Below are 19,313 nucleotides of genomic sequence, written 5' to 3'. Positions count from 1 at the left end.
CTAGAGCCAAAGTGCAAAGAGCATGCCTAAAATTGAGGGTCAATTGTGACAGCAGAGAACTTGTTGGCTCTATCATGAACCCAGCACCAATAATAACAATTATTATGTTCCCAGAACAATTTATTCCAATGAAAAAAGTTTCTAGTATTGTTTTAGTATACAATTCACACTTTTAATTATCCCAACATTAATCGCCTAAGATAGGTAGAGCCTTTACCATAAATTTCAATAATAAACTTTCCATTTAATGCATACCACAGTAAGATGTTTTTATTTAAAATGGAGTTTATTTGCTCAGTACACCAAATAGGATGCAAGCACCGACATGAAAAATATACAGAAATATGCAGATCAACATAAAAGTAGTTTAAATGAAGGGAAATCTCATTAAATGTTATGACGACATACTCCCAAGAAGAATCTTCAGTTAGTTACACATTCCAATAAAATAAAGGGTCATAGGTTAAGTGGAAGTTAGCTTGTGAATTTTCCTTAAAATAAAACTCCAACTTTAATAATCCATGCCAGTTAAACACTGTAACTAAAATCTCAACTAAGTGCAAAAGAAGATGGAGGAATTAGTGACCTTTTTGTTTGAACAGTCAGCAGAAAATAGTCATTACAAATACAGCAGGCAAACTGTCGAGGGGCTGATCTAAGACAGAGTGCTGTACTGAGTTTCAGTTTAAATTGTGCTAAATGTTCATCAGTATGGCACCGTTTGGTCCATGATGTGGTTTAATGCCAAGACAGATCCCAATTTGTTACAGAAACACACAGATTACTGTTGCTTCTCTTATTTTGAATATAGATATATTTTTACAAGCCACGTATATTTCCACATACAAAGGCCAGTTTTCCCTGGAGAAGTTACAGGAAGTAGTCAGGGGTACGCCGAGTCACATGAGGCTCTCCACGACGAGGTGCTGGGTCAAACTGAAGGCTAAAAACGGCAAAAAAGGATAGGGTTTTATATTGCAGGTAAAAGGAGGTAAAAATCAAGACACAAATAGGAAATCAATACAAATGCTACAATACGGTGTTGCACGATTTACAGCGACATTTTGTAGTGTGTGCACACTTATGTGCGATGCACTCGTGTACATTTTATTTAAACTGAGTGGTGGTGCAATGGGTCTGGTCTCAGATGGGAAGTGGAAGCTTGGTGGGTAGAGACAGACGTAGTGCTGTGCTTCCCTCAAGCTTACAGCTGTGGGAAAGAGCCCTGGGAGCAGTTCTACTCTATCTCACAGGGTCACTAAGAATCAATCCACGCCACTAACAACACAATAGACTACCTGATAAAAGAAAACAGAGAGACGGCAAAGCGTTCAAGAAAGGATCAAACCCCAACTGTTCAAAAGGCAGCTCTCACAGCGTTGGTAGTGAAGTGGTTACAAGCTGGGTTGCAATCCACAAAAAGGCATATTTGGAATGTGAATATTGATTCAAATTCTATTTTTCTACTCTCTAACAAACACAATTTCTTTTACTACAAAAATAACAGTCTCCAAAGAATGATTTTTATAACAGAAGCAATGAATTATCCCTCTAATTCTTATTACATAAGGGGAAACAGTTTGTGCTTTTAATTTATAGCTTATTACTATAGTACCTCATTAAAATATCTTTGATATAACATAAATCACAAACTTTTCCTATTTAAAGTACACAATTCAGTGGTTCATGGTATACATAGAACTGGGTAACAATGACCTCGTATTCCCCATTACTAACCTCCCCCAGGCCCTGAAATCCACTAGTTGAAATTGCATCTTTATTGATCTTATTATTCTGGACATTTCATATAAATATGGCAGTGTATGATCTTGTACAGCAGATTCCTTTCATTTTGCAGCAATACCCTAAAAGTTCCTCCCCACAGTTGCATGAAGTGTACTGAGTAATACTGTTTTGTGTATTCCCCTGATGAACATTTGAAGTACTTCCTCTTTTTAACTACTGTAAGTAATACTGCCATGAATATTTGTGAATAGGTTTTTTGTACTGATAGCTATTTTATAAGATCTATGAATAGTGTTACTTGTTTACTTTGCAACCCAGACGCTTTAGTTTTTCTTGATTAATTATCCTGGCTATCCAAAATCGAACCTACTCCCACTGAGTCCATTCTGATCAATAGCCAACACTACATAAGGTTTGAGACGAAATCTTTACAGGGACAGCATATTTCTCCCACAGAGCAGCTGGTGGGCTAGAACCACCAACCTTGGGGTATGCAGCCCCATGCCTAACCCAAGGTGCCACCAGGGTTCTTTAATTGTCCTGGCAAGAATGTAATAGAAGTGACAGGAGCAGACGAGCTTGCCTTGTTTCTAACCTGGGAGAAAACACCCAGTCTTTCACCTTGAAGTATGATGTTACTGCTGTTAGGGGCCCTTGAGTCCTGCTCCAATTCAGAGGGACCTTTTGTCACAAAAGAATGAGACACTGGCCAGCCCCAAGTTACTGTCCTAAGTATTATGCTTAAACTTATTGTTGCAGGTAGTCTCATTTCTGACCCTCCACTTTACCCAGCATAATGCCATTCTCCTGGGACTACCCTCTCCTGATAATGGATGGTCAAAGGCAGGCAAGAAACAGTCTCTCCATGCTTCCTTCTGAGTAGCGTTCTGGCTGTGCCCCTTCCAAGACAGGCTTGTCTAGGGCAACAGATTTGCCCAGTGCAGTTTGATCTGATTGCTTGACTGCTGCCTCCACGAGCACTGAGTGGATCCAATTAACTGAGATCCCTGAAAACCTTAATCTCTCCTCCATTTATCATGTTGTCTATTGGTTCAATTGTGAAGATTTTTGTTTTCTTTACACAGAGTTGTAATTCAAACTGGGGCTGTGGTTTTTGATCATCAGTAGATGCTCTAAGCATCTTTCCTGTCAGCAAGCATCTTCTGAACCCAGTTTAAATTTTGGACTTGGGCTTTTCTGACTTTATAATGTAATTACAAAGTCAATTTCTCTACTTGTTACAGAAGTATCCAGATTTTCTAGGAATTTGTCTACTTCATCTAAGTTAGCTTTTGGGTAAAATTACCTTTTTTATCCTGATTTTCTAACTATAAAGTATACCACTTTAGAGGAAAAAAAACCCCTACTTTTGATTTTCATTTTCCCTACTTATTCCTTCCTTATTATTACTATTTAATTTTTTTTCTTTTCTAATTAAGGTAGGAGGTTAAGACTTTAGATTAGACCGCTTTCTTATTATCTTGAATTTAGCCAATTACAGTTATAGATGCCCCACAAGCACTTGTTACTAGATCTTGTAAGATACTCAGCTTGCGCCCCCCCCCCCCCCCCCCCCGCCCCAATTGTTATTTGGGTGAAGGTTTTATGAAGCAATTCAGTTTTCAACAATAGTTAGCTCATATATGCTCTGCTTCATGCTATAGACTGTAATTCCCACAATGTTACAATACTTGTCCCACATGCCTCCCCACAGGGATTCCTGTTCTCCTCTTGCCTTCTGAACTACACTCTGGGGTAAATGCAGTACTTTTGATCTCAAATAGACCCTGTTTTCACTTGCTACTATGGCTATACATATTACCTCTATATATGTCTATATAAACAAAAAAAAGACAAAAGTTGCCATGGATTTCATTTTACTTGGATCCATAATCAATGGTCATAGAAGCAGCATTCAAGAAAGCAAACAATGTAACACACTTGGCAAAAGATACCTCTTTAAGGGTTAAAATAGATGCATTTGAAATATGCTGATGACAAAGAATACTGAAATACCAGAGACTGCCAGAAGAACAAACAATTGCTTTGGAAGTGGTACAGAATACTCCTTATAAAGAAGGCCTTAATGGTTGCAACGAGGGGCTCAAACGTAACAGCTGTGAGAATGGCTCAGGACTGGCCAGTCCACTCTGCTGTGCACAGTGACAGCTCTAACAAACAATATGCCTCCGTGTTAGTAACCCCAAACTATACTGCTAAACACATCCTTGTTACTTAATCTCTAAAGTTCAGAAAAGCAAATGTATGGTTATAGATGTTTTAATTTTTTTATTTATCATTTTAAATTTCTTCATTGGGCTTCAAGTCATCATCTGGTGTAATTTCTGCTAGAATTTTATCATGTATATATATACATATACATATATATAGAATTATTATGAAAATGTAAGTTACGTTTGACTCACAAACACCTCCACAAGGTTATTATGAAAATGTATGTTACACACACACGATTTTCTTTGATTTCTTTTTCTGGAAGCAGATTTCAGGTCTGTCTGGTGTCATTTACTTTCACCAGGTTAACTCTAATGCTGAGCTCCCCTAGTAAAACTTCAGTTATTGTACTGAAGTGTACTCCAGGATTTCCAATTTCAAAATACTGTTTCTCTCTTTATTGATATTCTCTATTTGATGATTTATTCATTAGCATCACTTTCCTTTATTGTTTAGACCTGGTATTCTTTAGTTCTTTGACCACATTTATATTGACGGCTTCGAAGTCTGTCTGCTGAGTTCAACATTTGCTCCTTCCTTCAAAGTAGGTCCTTTCTCTTGTGTACATGAGTCGAATGTGACTGTTTATTTACGTCTTGCTATTTTTTGTTTTGGTTAAACAATGGATTATATACATATTATAGTATGTCTGGATACTTCTCTCTCTAGGAAGTGCTGTTTGTTTGATCGTATTTATTTAGTGACTTGGAAAACGAACTCGGTGTACTCTACTTTTGTGTGTCCCTCTGGCTTTGTTAAAATAAAAATACAATTTCCCACTTGTTCTAATCTTTTAGCCTGGCTACGTAGAGGTTACCATTGGTTATGTTTATCCTTACTGTTGGTGTATGTGTGGCTTGGAGGCTGTTACCCCACTTCAAGGGGTTTACTAATAGCCAAGGGACTAGTAGCTAGAATTGGCCATCTCCAATAATTCCTGAGACAATCTTGAGCATGCACACTATCTTTGAGACTGCCAGTCCAACCACTGTTTGATCCGAGGTTGCGCTTATGTCCCTTGGAATGGTGAGGGGCTTTGTTGATTCATTCCAAGAGTGGCTTGGGGGAATATTTTCAAATCTGCTTCATTTCTTTGCTGTGACTGAGCATGTTTATAGCCTTGTCCCCTAGTGTCGACAAGTCATCTCATGGGGACTCTCTTTGCCTGTCTCTTTCCCAGTTTCTAGCTGTTAAGCTTCTGGATGCTCCATTGTTTTGCTTGTTGCTAATAGTACTATAACAGCCTTCTTTATTGCTATCATACCATCTGTATTTTTGACAATGTCCCTAACTTGGAATTCTCTTATCTGTTCTGAATAAGGGCAAATCTCTCTAGCAGACTTAAATGACACTTAGGCTTGTCTTGCCCCAGTGAGCAGAACTTCTGCACCTCTACTCCAGGCTTGGGCATGAGCATGAGGGTCCACTCCTTCCTCAGTGCCATCCCTGTGCTATGGGCAAGGACTCAGAGTCAGTGTTCTTGACCTGCCACACCCAGATGTAGAACTTCTGCCCCAGTAGCTAGGTCACAAAATGGAGCTACAGGCCTCTTGACTGTGCCAGCCAGGAACAGGCTTCTGGAGCCTAAGCAAGCATAGGGTAGACTAGAAATGACGGTGGCCTCCTCCTCCTCCTGGAATGAGACAAAAGCCCTCAATTGGTGCTAAGGGAGCCCCCATATGCTTGTTCACATTTGCCTGCAAGAGTTCCTGTAAGAGACCTGGGAGGAGAGAGTATCAGTCATGCTCCAATTGTTACAATCTTGCTACTGCTTGGCACTATACCTTTCCAGAAGCAAGAATCCATTACTTCTATTTTCAATACCCACATTTCAATTTTTCCTCCAAAATTTGATATAATTAAATTTAAATTACTTACAAGGAATATTTTAAAGTGTCATCTAATTCCATGATAGCAGCCTGGTTCCCACAGCGATAACAATAATTGGGTGCACTGAAAATGGTAACCACATTCCGATCATGACACCAATTATATCCCTGCAGCATGAAATAAAACCAAGAATTCATTTCAAAAGTATGACCACGACACAGAAGAGTTTAAAACTAAATTGAAATATTATAAATATTCTCGGTGGACATGTAGTCATTCTATGAACAAAATGGCCTACCAGTTAGGTACAGGGTTCTGTTACAAGGAACTCAACAAACAGACCTGTTGTCCATTAGCCCCTCCTCTGCCAACTCCTTTGACTGCTCAGTGTATGCTGGAGCTAACGACTGACATCTCGCCCATGATGAAAGTAGCCTTCTCATTGTCCTTTGTAAATTATGTCTATTTTAGCTTTACATAGTTTAAAGGTATTAAATACACACGGATTTCTTTTTTTAATTCTTTCTAAAGATCTGGGCCAATTTTCACCAGTAACTCCTACCTTTTGCTTCTAATGGCACTTCTATCGCCTTAAAGCCAATTCTGACTTCTACCCTTAGCTCTACTTTGGGTAATTATCTGCTTGACCAACCAAAATCCTGTGGTGCTTTGTTTTAGGAATGTCCCTAATAATAACAACAGAATTTTGATTATCCAATATGAGAGTCTACTGCAGTCAAACAGTTTGTTGCATTTACATTTCTGACGGACACAGCCATCACTGGACTCACTTTCACCGTATGAATTTGCGTTCTGTATTTACCGTGCTTTCATCCCTCTCCTCACCTCTACTCTGTAGAAGGGGTTTCTTTACTAATTTATAGTCGCTCTCTGATGACTTGGGAGAATTTATGCCTTTAACAGCTATAAAACAGTAACATCATAGAAGGGAAATATGACAGACATCACTTTACGTAATCAAAGTCAACGCCAATAGTGAAGGCACAGTACATATAGATTTCATGTCACCCTAAAAGGAGTTACACTGAGGCAGGAACAGCATTAACTGTATGGTGTGTTTGCTATAAAGGCAGACCAAACTCTAGTCATAAGGGAAAAGCAGCCAAATACATCACTTACATCTCTCAAAAATGGCAAGAGGTTTTTCAGGGCTCTTTGTAAAGGTTGTGGACGCAGATATATGCTAGTCAGAACCTGTATTGGCCACAGCTTTAAGTACTCCATCATGTTTCCCATAGCCCAAAATGTTCTAAGTTGTCTCCACATTCAAAGCATTCACCAAACAGAGGCAAGGCAGAGCCTCCAAAATATGCACCTGATTTCCAAGACAAATGCAGCTAGTCGAGCTGCTTTCTGTGTCGCTCTAAGGACACAGGATAACACTGGAACTGGGACCCTGTTGGCAGCAATGAACCCAAGGGCATGAGATCAGTAGTCAAACCAGCTGGTAGAGCAAACTGAAATGTCCCCAAACCAACTTACAATTGATGCCAAATCAAAGCACTGTGTACCCATTATAATATGGCATTATTAAAGATATGAAATATATTTGAAACCAACCAAGTCAAGACCATGCCAGAAATAAAAATTCTGAGGGCTTTTTCTGTTATCAACGGAGACTGAAGAGACAATAAATACAACATAATCTTGGGTTGCAACACACACATACACAAGTAGATTTTTCTATAAAGAACATTAGTGAGTAAAGTGTTTAGATTAGATAGTAATAGTTCCTCAATGATAATTTCCTGATTATGGTAACTACACTGTGGGCTTTAAACAGAACGTCTTCTGAAAACTGATGGCTTAGAGTGAAGCAGTATTATGTGTCCAACTTATATGCAAATGATTTGGAAGACAAAAACAGAAAGGAAAAACACAAAGATAATGTAAGAATAAAATATTCTAAACATAATTTTAGTACTTCTCTATTTGCTATAAAGAGCAAGTTGTTCCTAAGCAATAGGTAGAACTGTTCTTTATATTCTGTCTGTAAGCGTTATTACAGGCAATACACATGTATTTCAAAACAAAATTATTTTGCAGTGAGAGCACATACCTCCATCACAAGCTGGTGAGCACGAGAAACCAGTGTGAGACCATTGGCATGGTTAAATGTTTCAGAAATGTCTTGTCCAAATGTGTAGCCAGCACCACGTGGAGAAATACCCCACCCACCGCGATCATCTGGATCTGACCATAATAGATCACACATTGGACCCTGCAAAAAAATGAAGAAATTGTTACCAACTATTAGCATCATATGCAACTAATTTAGCTCTACTACAGCTTGACTCCCCTTCCTCCTCCTCCTCCTATTTGTACCTCATGTGGAACTTCTTGTAATCGATCCAGGGCTCTTATATGATCCAGTGTATCAATGGATGGAGAGAGGCCACCATGGAGGCAGAATATCTGTTCATCAATTAAGAAAGAAAAAAATTGTTTAATTGCTAAAGGTTAATATGTATATCAGTCCTAATCTTCTAAAAATAGTTAAAAATATGTAGTAAGAAAATTTTTTTAAATACAAAGATAACAAAAAGTCACACCAGACAGAACGTTTCACATGTATTTGCTCTTTTTTTATGTCATGAGGTATTTTATAACTAATACTTCCTATGGAAAATGAGCTATCCATTCTTTTTATCTGCACTTACATGTTCTGTGGGTATTGAAAACACACCACCAATTCCTGTTATTGGTTCTAAACATTTTCCAATTTTTTTAGATTTTGACACATTCATGTAATTTACAAAGTATCTATTTGCCTTTTTTCTTTTCAAATAAAATAGAAGAAATCAAGTGTTAGAGGGCAATTTTCTCCTGGTCTTGATGTTTCTGATAATTCATCGATATGTACACCCTATAGAGCAGGGTAAAAGCTGAGACTAACTCTGTACAGTAACAGAAAGTCCCGTCTTTCTCCTACAGAGTGGCTGGTGGTTTTGAACTACTGAGCAAATGATCCAGGATGCCGAGCTATATGAAGGGCATAGCATAAAGACTGGAAGGCGAATGAACAACCTGTGACATGCAGATGACACAACTTTGTTTGCTGAAAGTGAGGAAAGTCTTGAAGCTGATGACAAGCAAGGACTGCAGCCTTCAATATAATTACAACTCAATATAAAGGAAACAAAATCCCCACAAAATCAACAGGCAACATCATGATAAATGGAGGAAAGATAGATGTTATCAAAGTTTTTATCTTGCTCAGACCCACAATAAACGTTCATGGAAGCAGTCAAGAAACCAAGCATCACAGTATACTGGGTAAATCTGCCGCATAAGACTTCCTTAAAGTGTTTAAGTGCAAGGATGTTACTTTGAGGATGAAGGTGTGCCAGACCCAAGTCAGGGTGCTCTTACTCGAATCATTGGACATCGAATAAGGAGGATTAAAGAATTTATGCCTTTGAATTTTGGTGCTGGTGAAGAATATTGACAGTATTATGGGCTGCCAAAAGGACAAACAAATCTGTCTTAGAAGTACAGCCAGAATGCTCCTTAGAAGCAAGAATGACAAGATTTCATCTCCATACTTGGGACATACTATCAGGGGGAGACTAATGCCTGGAAAAGGATATCATGTTTGGTAAAGGAGAAGAGCAGCATAAAAGAGGAAGATCCTGGGAAGATGGAAAGACATAAAGGTTGCAGCAATGAGCTCAAACATATGAACAATTTTGAGGATGGTCGGACAGTGCAAGACATGGAAAAACAATAATAATTTATAAATTATCCAGGGTTCATGAGGGGGGAAGAGAGGGGGAGGGAGGGGAAAAATGAGGAGCTGATACCAAGGGCTTAAGTAGTAAGAAAATGTGTTGAAAATGATGGCAATAGATGTACATATGTGCTTGACACAATGGATGGATGGATGGATTGTGGTAAGAGTTGTAAGTGCCCCTAATAAAATGATTTAAACAATAATTTTTTTTGAGGATGGTATGGAACTGGGCAGTGATTTATTTTGTTGGATGTTAGGTTGCAAGGAGTCGGAATGGACTTGGCGGCACTTAGCAACATTAGAATGGGAAATTTTATTGGTCACCTAATTCAGGACAAATATAAAGCAAGACAGGGGGAAAAAAGGAAGGATACATGAAAAGATAGATGGTAACTGGACATAGTATCTGGTTTGTTATTACTGTTTTTATCTGTTGGTGCTTTGTTGCACTGTTCACATCCCCTATATACTTTAATTTTACCTACTTGATGCCTAAGGTGTATAAAGTTTCCTAATACTCAGTATTCAATGATTCGACACCAAAGGTCTGTGTGCACCAGCTGTTTTGTTCCTTAAAAGAACCATATAGAATAAAAGAACTACAGATAGGAAAGATCAATGGATCAATGAAGATAAGTCTTGGAGGTACCCATTTGAAAAGCTAGATTCATCACTAATACTGATAGCTAATCTTTTGAAACAATTTTATTTTATGATAATGAATGACTATTGTATGTTTAAACAAATATGAAAGAAACCTTTATTCAAATATAATACCCTTTAAGATACATCACCACACTGCTTTTCTCATTTTGGTCAAGTCTATGCAAAATAATGTCTTTTAAATAAGTCATTGGAGTGTTCACAAAGATGGTGGACCATAAGGATTACACAGAAAAGATCATTATCAAATTATCTTCCCATCTGCACAATCATCAACAACTCTGGGACTTTCTAATTAAAAAGAGTAAATAAGTTTTTTGAGTTGCAAAATGATAGCTTACATTTTATATTTAAATAAGTCTGTTAATAATTATTAACACTAGAAATTTGGATTACAGGAAACAGCACAATTTCCTTTTTATACTTTTGAAAATTTTATAGTATATCTGCACTATGTATTACAAGTGGAAACAGGTCAATTATCACAAAAATAAAGTTGTTAATGGCAATCAGCAGACATTAAGCAGTATATATGGAGATCTTTGTAAAAACTAGGTTATGTTTATTTGTATTATATATATCAAAGCCTTATGTATTTATTTACAATATTTATCTAACATACAAAACTATATTAGTGTATCTGTTAGTGAAAATATTACACACATATTTTGAAACAACAAGGAATATAATGGTTTGAATGTAACTAAAATTTATCCATCTTCCTGTCCCGAAATTTTAGTAAAAGAAAAAGAAGCAAAAATGCCAAGGATACGCAAAAACACAGGTAAATCTATACCAGCAGCAATATCTTTTGTGCTTTTCCTGAGATTTCAGATATAAGCTCACACACGTACCTGTCCATCTACTAAAGCTGTCAGTGGAAGATAATCAAATAGATCTGTAAAATATTTCCAAACATTAGCATTTCCATATTTTCGTAGACATTCATCATAAAAGCCATATACTTGAGTAATTTGTCGGCTTTCGTGGTTTCCTCTTAATATTGTAATGCGTTCTGGATAACGCACCTGTAGGAAAACATAAAAAAAATCATGATGCAATCATTTTTACGTGCTATATTACATATATTAATTTCTGTCTTATTTGTTTTAAATGGCTCTTTTGTCTGCTAACAAATTAAATGTTAACTTTTTCCAGAGCAAAAAACTTTCTCACTTATGCTTTCAGGCAAGCACACCCTAACGATTAACCTTGAAAATATTTTTTATAGTCATCCTTCAACACTATATTCCACCTTCACTGGAATCTTTACCGATACCTACATCATTCTAATAACTTTTCTCTGTAACTTCATACTATCACTGCTCTATTTCCCAGTGACTGGATTCAGAAAACTGGAAACATGAACTTGAGACAAAGTCCTTCACAGTCTCACTTCTCCCTCTGCTGTCAACTTTTATTTCTCAAAGAAGAGTGTAGCTGCCAACAAGGTACAAATCAGGTCCTTGGCAAACCTGGGCAAGATTCTGAACATACCCCTTGACCATAACAAAACATAGAAATGGTTTATATTTAGGGATGTGTCTGATAAGAAATAACGAACTTATTTTGTAAATTAAAGAAATTGTTGCACATGCATACTTCTATACTTCATATTTCTTTGCCAAACTCATTAATGTCCATTATTAAACCAGGTGGTATAAAACTATGTGCCAGGTCCATGAGTATAATACATGGCTTCTAATGTTCAAGGACTAATCTAATTTTACTAGGAAGAAAACCAAAATAAATACACGGCAATAAATTACTGTGTAACAGAAATGAGGGACGAGAGAAAAAGTTCCATGATCATTTAGAGGATGGAGAAGAAAAGCTTATAGCTGAAGGCTTCCGGAAGAAAAGCAGGACTTGAATCTTGGCGGAAGAAAGAAGGAATCAGGGAGCACAATCTTAAGGAAGCAGGCTGAGTCATATGGAGAGACTGAGCAATCATCAGTAAGAGAACTCTTTAAGGTAGGGAACTGGTGCACCCAGTTGCCGTCAAGTCTATCCTGACTCATGGTGCTCCCACACAGGCAGAATGAAACGAGCTGTCCCAGAGTTTTCGCAGCTGTGATTATCTGGCTGGCTTGTCAGGCACTTATGGGTGGGTTTGAACTGCTGACGTAGTGTGTTTAATTAAGTGCTTGTATCACTTGGGAATTTCTTGCTATCTACCACAGGCAGCCAAATTCAGGAAAGACCACAGAGGTCAGCCAAGGAGTTTTAGTCTATAAAATCTAAAGGCAACATAGAATCCCTCCAAAGTTTGGGAGCAAGGAGGTACATGATGGAATTGTTAAATATGAGATTTGATTTGGCAGCACATGCAAGGCACATGCATGGGAGATTCAGATGGGTCTGACTTTGGAGGACAAACTAAGTTACCAAGTTACTGCAATAACTGAAGTGTTAAGTGATGAGGATGTGGTGTATGTGGAGACAGTACAAAGAGAAAAATACAAGAATAAAAAAAATTGTATATAAGGGATAAATGACTAAAGTACTGTTCTAGAATTTTGATTATGGATTATTCAAGAGAATGATCCACTAACTAGAAGTAGGCAAACCATAAAAAAAGTAGACAGGACATTTAATGCATCATTTTCGCCCCTCTTTATAAACATTGTAAAGGCCGTGATTATATTCAGAGCAGCCCTGGTTTCACAGTGATTAACCTCAGTTGCTAACCAAAGGTCAACAGTTCACATTCACTAGCTGCTCCACTGGTGAAAGACATCACAGTCTTGTTTCAGTTAGGGTTCTCAGCCTTGGAAACCCTGAGGTAGTTATGGCCTGTCTTCCAGGGTCATTGTGGATTGGAATTTACTCGCTATATTATTTTATAGGCTAAAATGGAGCAGATCGTAAAGTAGAATAAAATAAAAGTAAGTCATAAAGTGCAATGTAATTGTGCTCTTACTGCTTGGTTACTCCTGTACCTAAAACAAGATTTTATTTTCATTTCTAAAAGTAATGTTGATTGTATATTTGGTGATAGTTTATGAAGCAGTTGAGGTTCCCATTCAGCAGCATCTATACAAATTGTTGAGTAACAATGCACGAACATGTTCACTGTCCATTCTGGTATTGTTTTCGATCATCTAATTTGCCTGCCTCATTCATGCTCATCTTTGTTTTAAGGTAATTGTTGACTATGGGTCTCATATAGGTGACTTTTTAAAGGAGCAAAGTAATTAAGGATGATATTATTTTTAGAAAAAATTAAAAGGTTTTCCCAGAAGGGGATGAATAACAGAAATGTGGGTGAAGGGAGACAACGGACAGTGTAAGATACGAAATAACAATAATACATAATTGATTAAGGATTCACCAGGGTGGAAGGGTGGGGGAGGAGCTGATACCAAGGGCTCAAGTAGAAAGAAAATGTTTTGGACATGTTGATGGCAACATATGTACAAGTGTGCTTAATGCAATTGAATGACGGATTGTTTATGATTTGTAAGAGCCCCCCAATAAAATGATTAAAAAAAACACAACTAAACTGTATGGTATGTTTACTATGTACCAATAAAACTGTTAAAAAAAAAGTGATGAAACCCAGTTGTATCTTGGATGGCCTCTTGGAAGATTTTAAAGATCCTAGACAGTACTCACCAAACTAGGATGTAGAACCCAACTTTATAAACTGCAATATGTTAATTGATCAAGATGTTCCATGAAACGTTAGTCCAAGTCTTTCAATTCCCCAAATTCATAAGGTTGTCCACCATATGTAAGAGTGCCCTCTGCAATAAGCAAATGTGGTGAAGAAAGCTGATGGTGCCCGGCTACCAAAAGATATAGCGTCTGGGGTCTTAAAAGCTTGAAGGTAAACAAGCGGCCATCTAGCTCAGAAGCAACAATGCCCACATGGAAGAACACGGCAACCTCTGTGATCACGAGGTGCCGAAGGGATCAGTTATCAGGCATCAAAGAACAAAAAATCTTATCATTGTGTGCTCACCTCCATGATACGATTGCTGAAGACAAATGGGTGCATAAGCAAATGTGGCGAAGAAAGCTGATGGTGGCCGCCTATTAAAAGGTAGTATCTGGGGTCTTAAAGGCTTGAAGGTAAACAAGCGGCCATCTAGCTCAGAAGCAACAAAGCACACATGAAAGAAGTACACCAGCCTGTGCGATCACGGCGTGTCGAAGGGATCTAGTATCAGGCATCAGCAGAACAAAAAACCTTACCATAGTGAATGAGGGGGGGAGTGCGGAGTGGAGACCCAAAGCCCATTTGTAGGCCATTGGAGATCCCCTTGCAAAGGGGTCCCAGGGAGGAGCCGAGCCAGTCAGGGTGCGATGCAACAACGATGAAAAATACAACTTTCCTCTAGTTTCTAAATGCTTCCCTCCAGCCCCCACTATCATGATCCCAATTCTACTTTACAAATATGGATAGACCAGAGGATGAACACTGGTACAGCTAGGAACTGAAAACACAGGGAATCCGGGGCGGATGATCCCTTCAGGACCAGTGGTGTGAGTGGCGATACTGAGAGCATAGAGGGAGGGTGGGTTGGAAAGGGGGAACCGATTACAAGAATCTACATGTACCTCCTCCCTGGGGGATGGACAACAGAAAAGTGGGTGAAGGGAGATGTCAGACAGGGCAAGATATGACAAAATAATAATTTATAAATTATCAAGGGCTCATGAGGGAGGGAGGGGAAAAAATGAAGAGCTGATGCCAGGGGCTTAAGTGGAGAGCAAATGTCCTGAGAATGATGAGGGCAATGAATGTACAAATGTGCTTTACACAATTGATGTATGTATGGATTGTGATAAGAGTTGTATGAGCCCCTAATAAAACGATTTAAAAAAAAGAGTACCCTCTGCGTGCTCCATTCACATGCGTGCCCACACAAACACATAGTCAAAAGATGCACACCACTTATATACTGTATTAAAGGAAAAAACCCAATACATATTAATCACATACCTTTAATGCCACAAGAAGAGTCACAGTCTCCACAGAATAATAACCTCTGTCTACGTAGTCGCCCATGAATAGATAGTTTGTATCTGGTGATTTCCCACCAATTCTGAAGAGTTCCATAAGGTCATGGAACTGACCATGAACATCTCCACAAACGGTCACAGGGCAACGGACCTCTTGCACATTTGATTCCTTTGTTAAAATTTCCTTAGCCTGTGAGAAAAAAAACCCAAAACATTAAAGCATACAATAATTTTATTATTTACAGATCTAAAAAGGGTTAATATGTAAAAAGGTTACAAATTTATTACTCATTCCTTCCATAAACAAACCCATTCTTATAACAATCCTATCCAATCTTCAATTTCTTTATTCTAGTTATTCCGTATTTTATTAAGTGAAGTCATAGGCTCTAAAGTGCACAATTTATGTATAAATAGTAGCAAACTAAATGTGTTGACTAAATTCAAGTTCATTAATACCTTATACTTGGTAACCTTGCCCAGTAGGAAAGAGTCCAGAATCAGAAAGAAAACTGAAGAGTAACAAGAACAAATGTAAGTATAAGCTTCTCCCTGCCTATTTATTTACTTGGTATGTACAAAATCCCAATGAACTGTTGATTACCAGGCCTATGACAGATTAGAAGCAGAAAACCATGGGAGACAAGAGGATCACAAACTGGAATTAATAAAGATATGCAAACTGAAAGGAAAGACTTGATTTAATTTATAAATTTTACAAATTCAACCAAAATCCCAACCAACAGGTTATTCTTGGAGAGGATCGCAGAATCAATGAAGAGAACTGGCTGCACTTCCTTGTTTTCAAAGCTGGAACTAGAATGGCCAACAGCCCAGGAAGCGATGCTGGTTTTCTGGGTCAGAAATTGACGCTTTCAGAGAATTCTCAAAGAAGTTTCCACTGATGAAGAGGAGCTAGATGACATGAAGTGTACAGCTGGCTTACTACCTGTTTGTAAGAGCAGCTTGGTAGGTGCCACCGAGTCAGTTCCAACCCACAGTGACCCTACACGGGGCAGAAAGAAACACTGCCCAGTCCTCCCAAATGTTCCTAGGCTCAAGCCCACTGTGGCACCACAGTGTCAGTCCATCGCAGCATGCAGGAAGACACAGGCCCCCAAGATGATCACTAAGCACTGGACTCCCCACACTGCCAACTGAATTTTGGTTAGCTTAAAGAAGCAAAAATCTACTTCAAATGCAGAACTTTTAAAACAATTTAAATGACGATGGCTCTATTTTACACCCTGACCTTTATAAAATTCTAGAAGAGTGAAAAGACGACCCAGGAAGAAGTAAAAACCATAATAAATTTGGCTGATATAAACAAATGTCGATGACAAGCTTACTTACATCAAGTTTGTAAACGATATAAGACAACAAATGAGCAATGTAAGTACACTAGAAAATTTGGAGACTGACAGAAAACTGAGGCATCAATAGTTGGGAAGACACAGAGGGACCATCAACACTACCCAAACCATCGTCTAGAATCAGAAGAGAGGTGGGGAAGGAAACATTCTCAAGTAAAGACGATACCAGAAATTCTTTATTACCAACACCTAGGGAGTTCAAAACATCTATTTCCTTCACAATTACCCTGGGTACATATAGTAACCGAACTGCAAAACTAATAGAGTCAAATGCACTAAAGGTATGGTATTTTAAATTGAGGTAATTAACAATCTTTTCTGGAAAAAATTGTGAAGTATTTCTTTGAGTTTTTTGTTAGTTGCAGTATTTATACTTGTAAGCCAGTAGTAATACTTTAAAGTAAAAATAATATTGCAAGGCTGTCAGAAAATAACAACTCCAAAATGTGGGGCATGGTAACTAAACTATATAATTATTTTCACTGTTCAGTAAATTAATTTTATGTCACAAATACTTTTTAAAGTTTTCCTGACATATGTTTCACAAATCATAAACTTCCATAGTTCAGTCGTATTAAAAAGTTGTACAATTTGAGGAACTGATACCAAGGGCTCAAGTTGAAAGCAAATGTTTTGAGAATGATGATGGCAACAAATGTACAAATGTGCTTGACACAATGTGATGGATGTGTGGATTGTGATAAGAGTTGTATGAATCCCCAATAAAACGATTTAAAAAAAAGTTGTACAACCACCACTATAATCAGTTCCAGAACATTTTCTTCCCTCTTGTATTCGTGATTAGTTATTAACTCGATCAATCCAGTTACTGTCTCTACAGCTTCACCATTCTTAACGTCATATACTGGAAACCATACACAAATAAGACCACCAACAAAATAAACCAGAGAAAAAAAACCCCAATTGAGCAAAAAGCAGGGAGTATTAAATTTAAAATGGGTCAAAAGGGAGATCAAATGATCAGGTATCACATCAACATTCATTGCATCTGCCATGATTTGCTTTACGATATTCTCAGTCTGATAGCAGGGTTATTCACAACCCTCAACTATGATCAGAGGGAATTCATTAGAGGCTTAATCCATGTAGGGACCTTGCAAATCAATTTCAGGCTTCCGGTCTTCCATTGCCTTCTGCATATCAGGTGTTCAAATATAAGCTCTGACACCATTCCCTTCGGCTTTGATTATTTATCATCTTTAATAACAAATACTGTCTATTAAGTGGCTTTATAAATTATTCATGCGATATCAATTCCTATGAAAGAAAGACAAAGTCGCTTTGCTAGGTATTTTTAGAGAGTTAATATTGGTCTTTTCCCTTTGTTTTCCCTTCCTATACTCAACCTTTATTTGTTTTATTTCAACAGAAAATAACAGCTACAATCTACCTGAGAAGCAACAAGTCCACATGGAAGAAGTACACCAGCCCCTGTGTTCATGAAGTGTCGAAGGGATGAGGTATAAGGCATCAAAGACTCAGAACAAAAAATCATTATCAATGTGAATGAGGGGGGAGTACAGAGTGGAGACCCAAAGCCCATCTGTAGACAATTGGACATTCCCTTACAGAAGGGTCACAAGGAAGAGACAAGCCAGTCAGGGTGCAGCATAGCACTGATGAAACATACCACTTTCCTCTAGTTCTTTAATGCTTCCCCTACCCCCTGCCCCACTATCATGATCTCAATTCTACCTTATAAATCCGGCTAGATCAGAGAATGTACAAGGGTACATATAAGAGCTGGAAACACAGGGACTCCAAGACAGATGAACCCCTCAGGACCAATAATGAGAGTAGTGATACCAGGATGGGAAGGGGAAGGTTGGGGAAAAAAGGGGAACTGATGACAATGATTTACATATAACCCCCACCCCCATCCCAGGGGGACAGACAATAGAAAAGTAGGTAAAGGGAGACATTGAACCGTGTAAGACATGAAAAAATATTAATTTATAAATTATCAAGGATTTTTGAGGAATGGAGAGAAGGGAGGAAAGGCAGGCGAGGGAAGGGGAAGAAATAAGGAGCTGATACCAAGGGCTCAAGTAGAAAATGTATTGAAAATGATTATGGCAACAGATGTACAAATGTGTTTGACACAATGTATGTATGTCTGTATTGTGATAAGAGTTGTATGAGCCCCCAATAAAATGATTTAAACAAGAGCTGTAAAAGCCCCAATATTATTATTTTTTTAAAAGACATGAAAAATAATAACAGTTTATAAATTATCAAGTGTCTGTAACGGAGGGAGAATGGGGGAGGGAGGGGAAAAAATGAGGAGCTGATACCAAGGGCTCAAGAAGAAAGAAAATGTTTTGAAACTGATGATGGCAACAAACGTACAGATGTGCTTGATACACCCAGAACGAAATTGTACCCAATGTGAATGGGAGTGGGGAGGCATGGAGTAGAGACCCATGCCCATCTGTAGACAACTGGACATCCCCTCACAGAGGGGTCACAGGGAAGAGATGAGCAGGTCAGGGTACAGTATAGCACTGATGAAACACATTGGTGCTTCCTTCCCCAGACTCAGGTCTATCTTTTTTTAATTGTTTTTTTAGGGGCTCATACAACTCTTATCACAATCCATACATACATCAATTGTGTAAAGCACATTTGTACATTCATTACCCTCATCATTCTCAAAAAATTTGCTCTCCACTTAAGCCCCTGGCATCAGCTCCTCATTTTTTCTCCTCCCTCCCTCATGA

The 19,313-nt window shown here is 38.1% G+C and overlaps 1 protein-coding gene across 1 annotated transcript in view; it reads right to left on the bottom strand.

Annotated features, from left to right (window-relative positions):
- Positions 1 to 265: 265 nt before the first annotated feature.
- PPP2CB (protein phosphatase 2 catalytic subunit beta) overlaps positions 266 to 19,313 on the bottom strand; it is a 30,069-nt gene continuing 11,021 nt past the window's right edge. Inside the window, exons 2-7 of the mRNA XM_004696196.3 lie at positions 15,180 to 15,389; positions 11,083 to 11,256; positions 8,158 to 8,247; positions 7,892 to 8,053; positions 5,860 to 5,978; positions 266 to 943 (exon numbers count right to left, since the gene is read on the bottom strand). Coding sequence (XP_004696253.1) covers positions 871 to 943; positions 5,860 to 5,978; positions 7,892 to 8,053; positions 8,158 to 8,247; positions 11,083 to 11,256; positions 15,180 to 15,389 — 828 coding nt within the window. The 3' untranslated portion in view covers positions 266 to 870. The remainder of the gene's footprint in view (positions 944 to 5,859; positions 5,979 to 7,891; positions 8,054 to 8,157; positions 8,248 to 11,082; positions 11,257 to 15,179; positions 15,390 to 19,313) is intronic.

This window comes from Echinops telfairi, unplaced genomic scaffold, assembly GCF_000313985.2.
Source record: "Echinops telfairi isolate 266 unplaced genomic scaffold, ASM31398v2 ScPeMD7_9;HRSCAF=40, whole genome shotgun sequence".
NCBI classification, from domain to species: Eukaryota; Metazoa; Chordata; class Mammalia; order Afrosoricida; family Tenrecidae; genus Echinops; species Echinops telfairi.
Note: the sequence above shows the minus strand (reverse complement) of the source record. Positions and strands in the feature narration are given on the sequence as shown.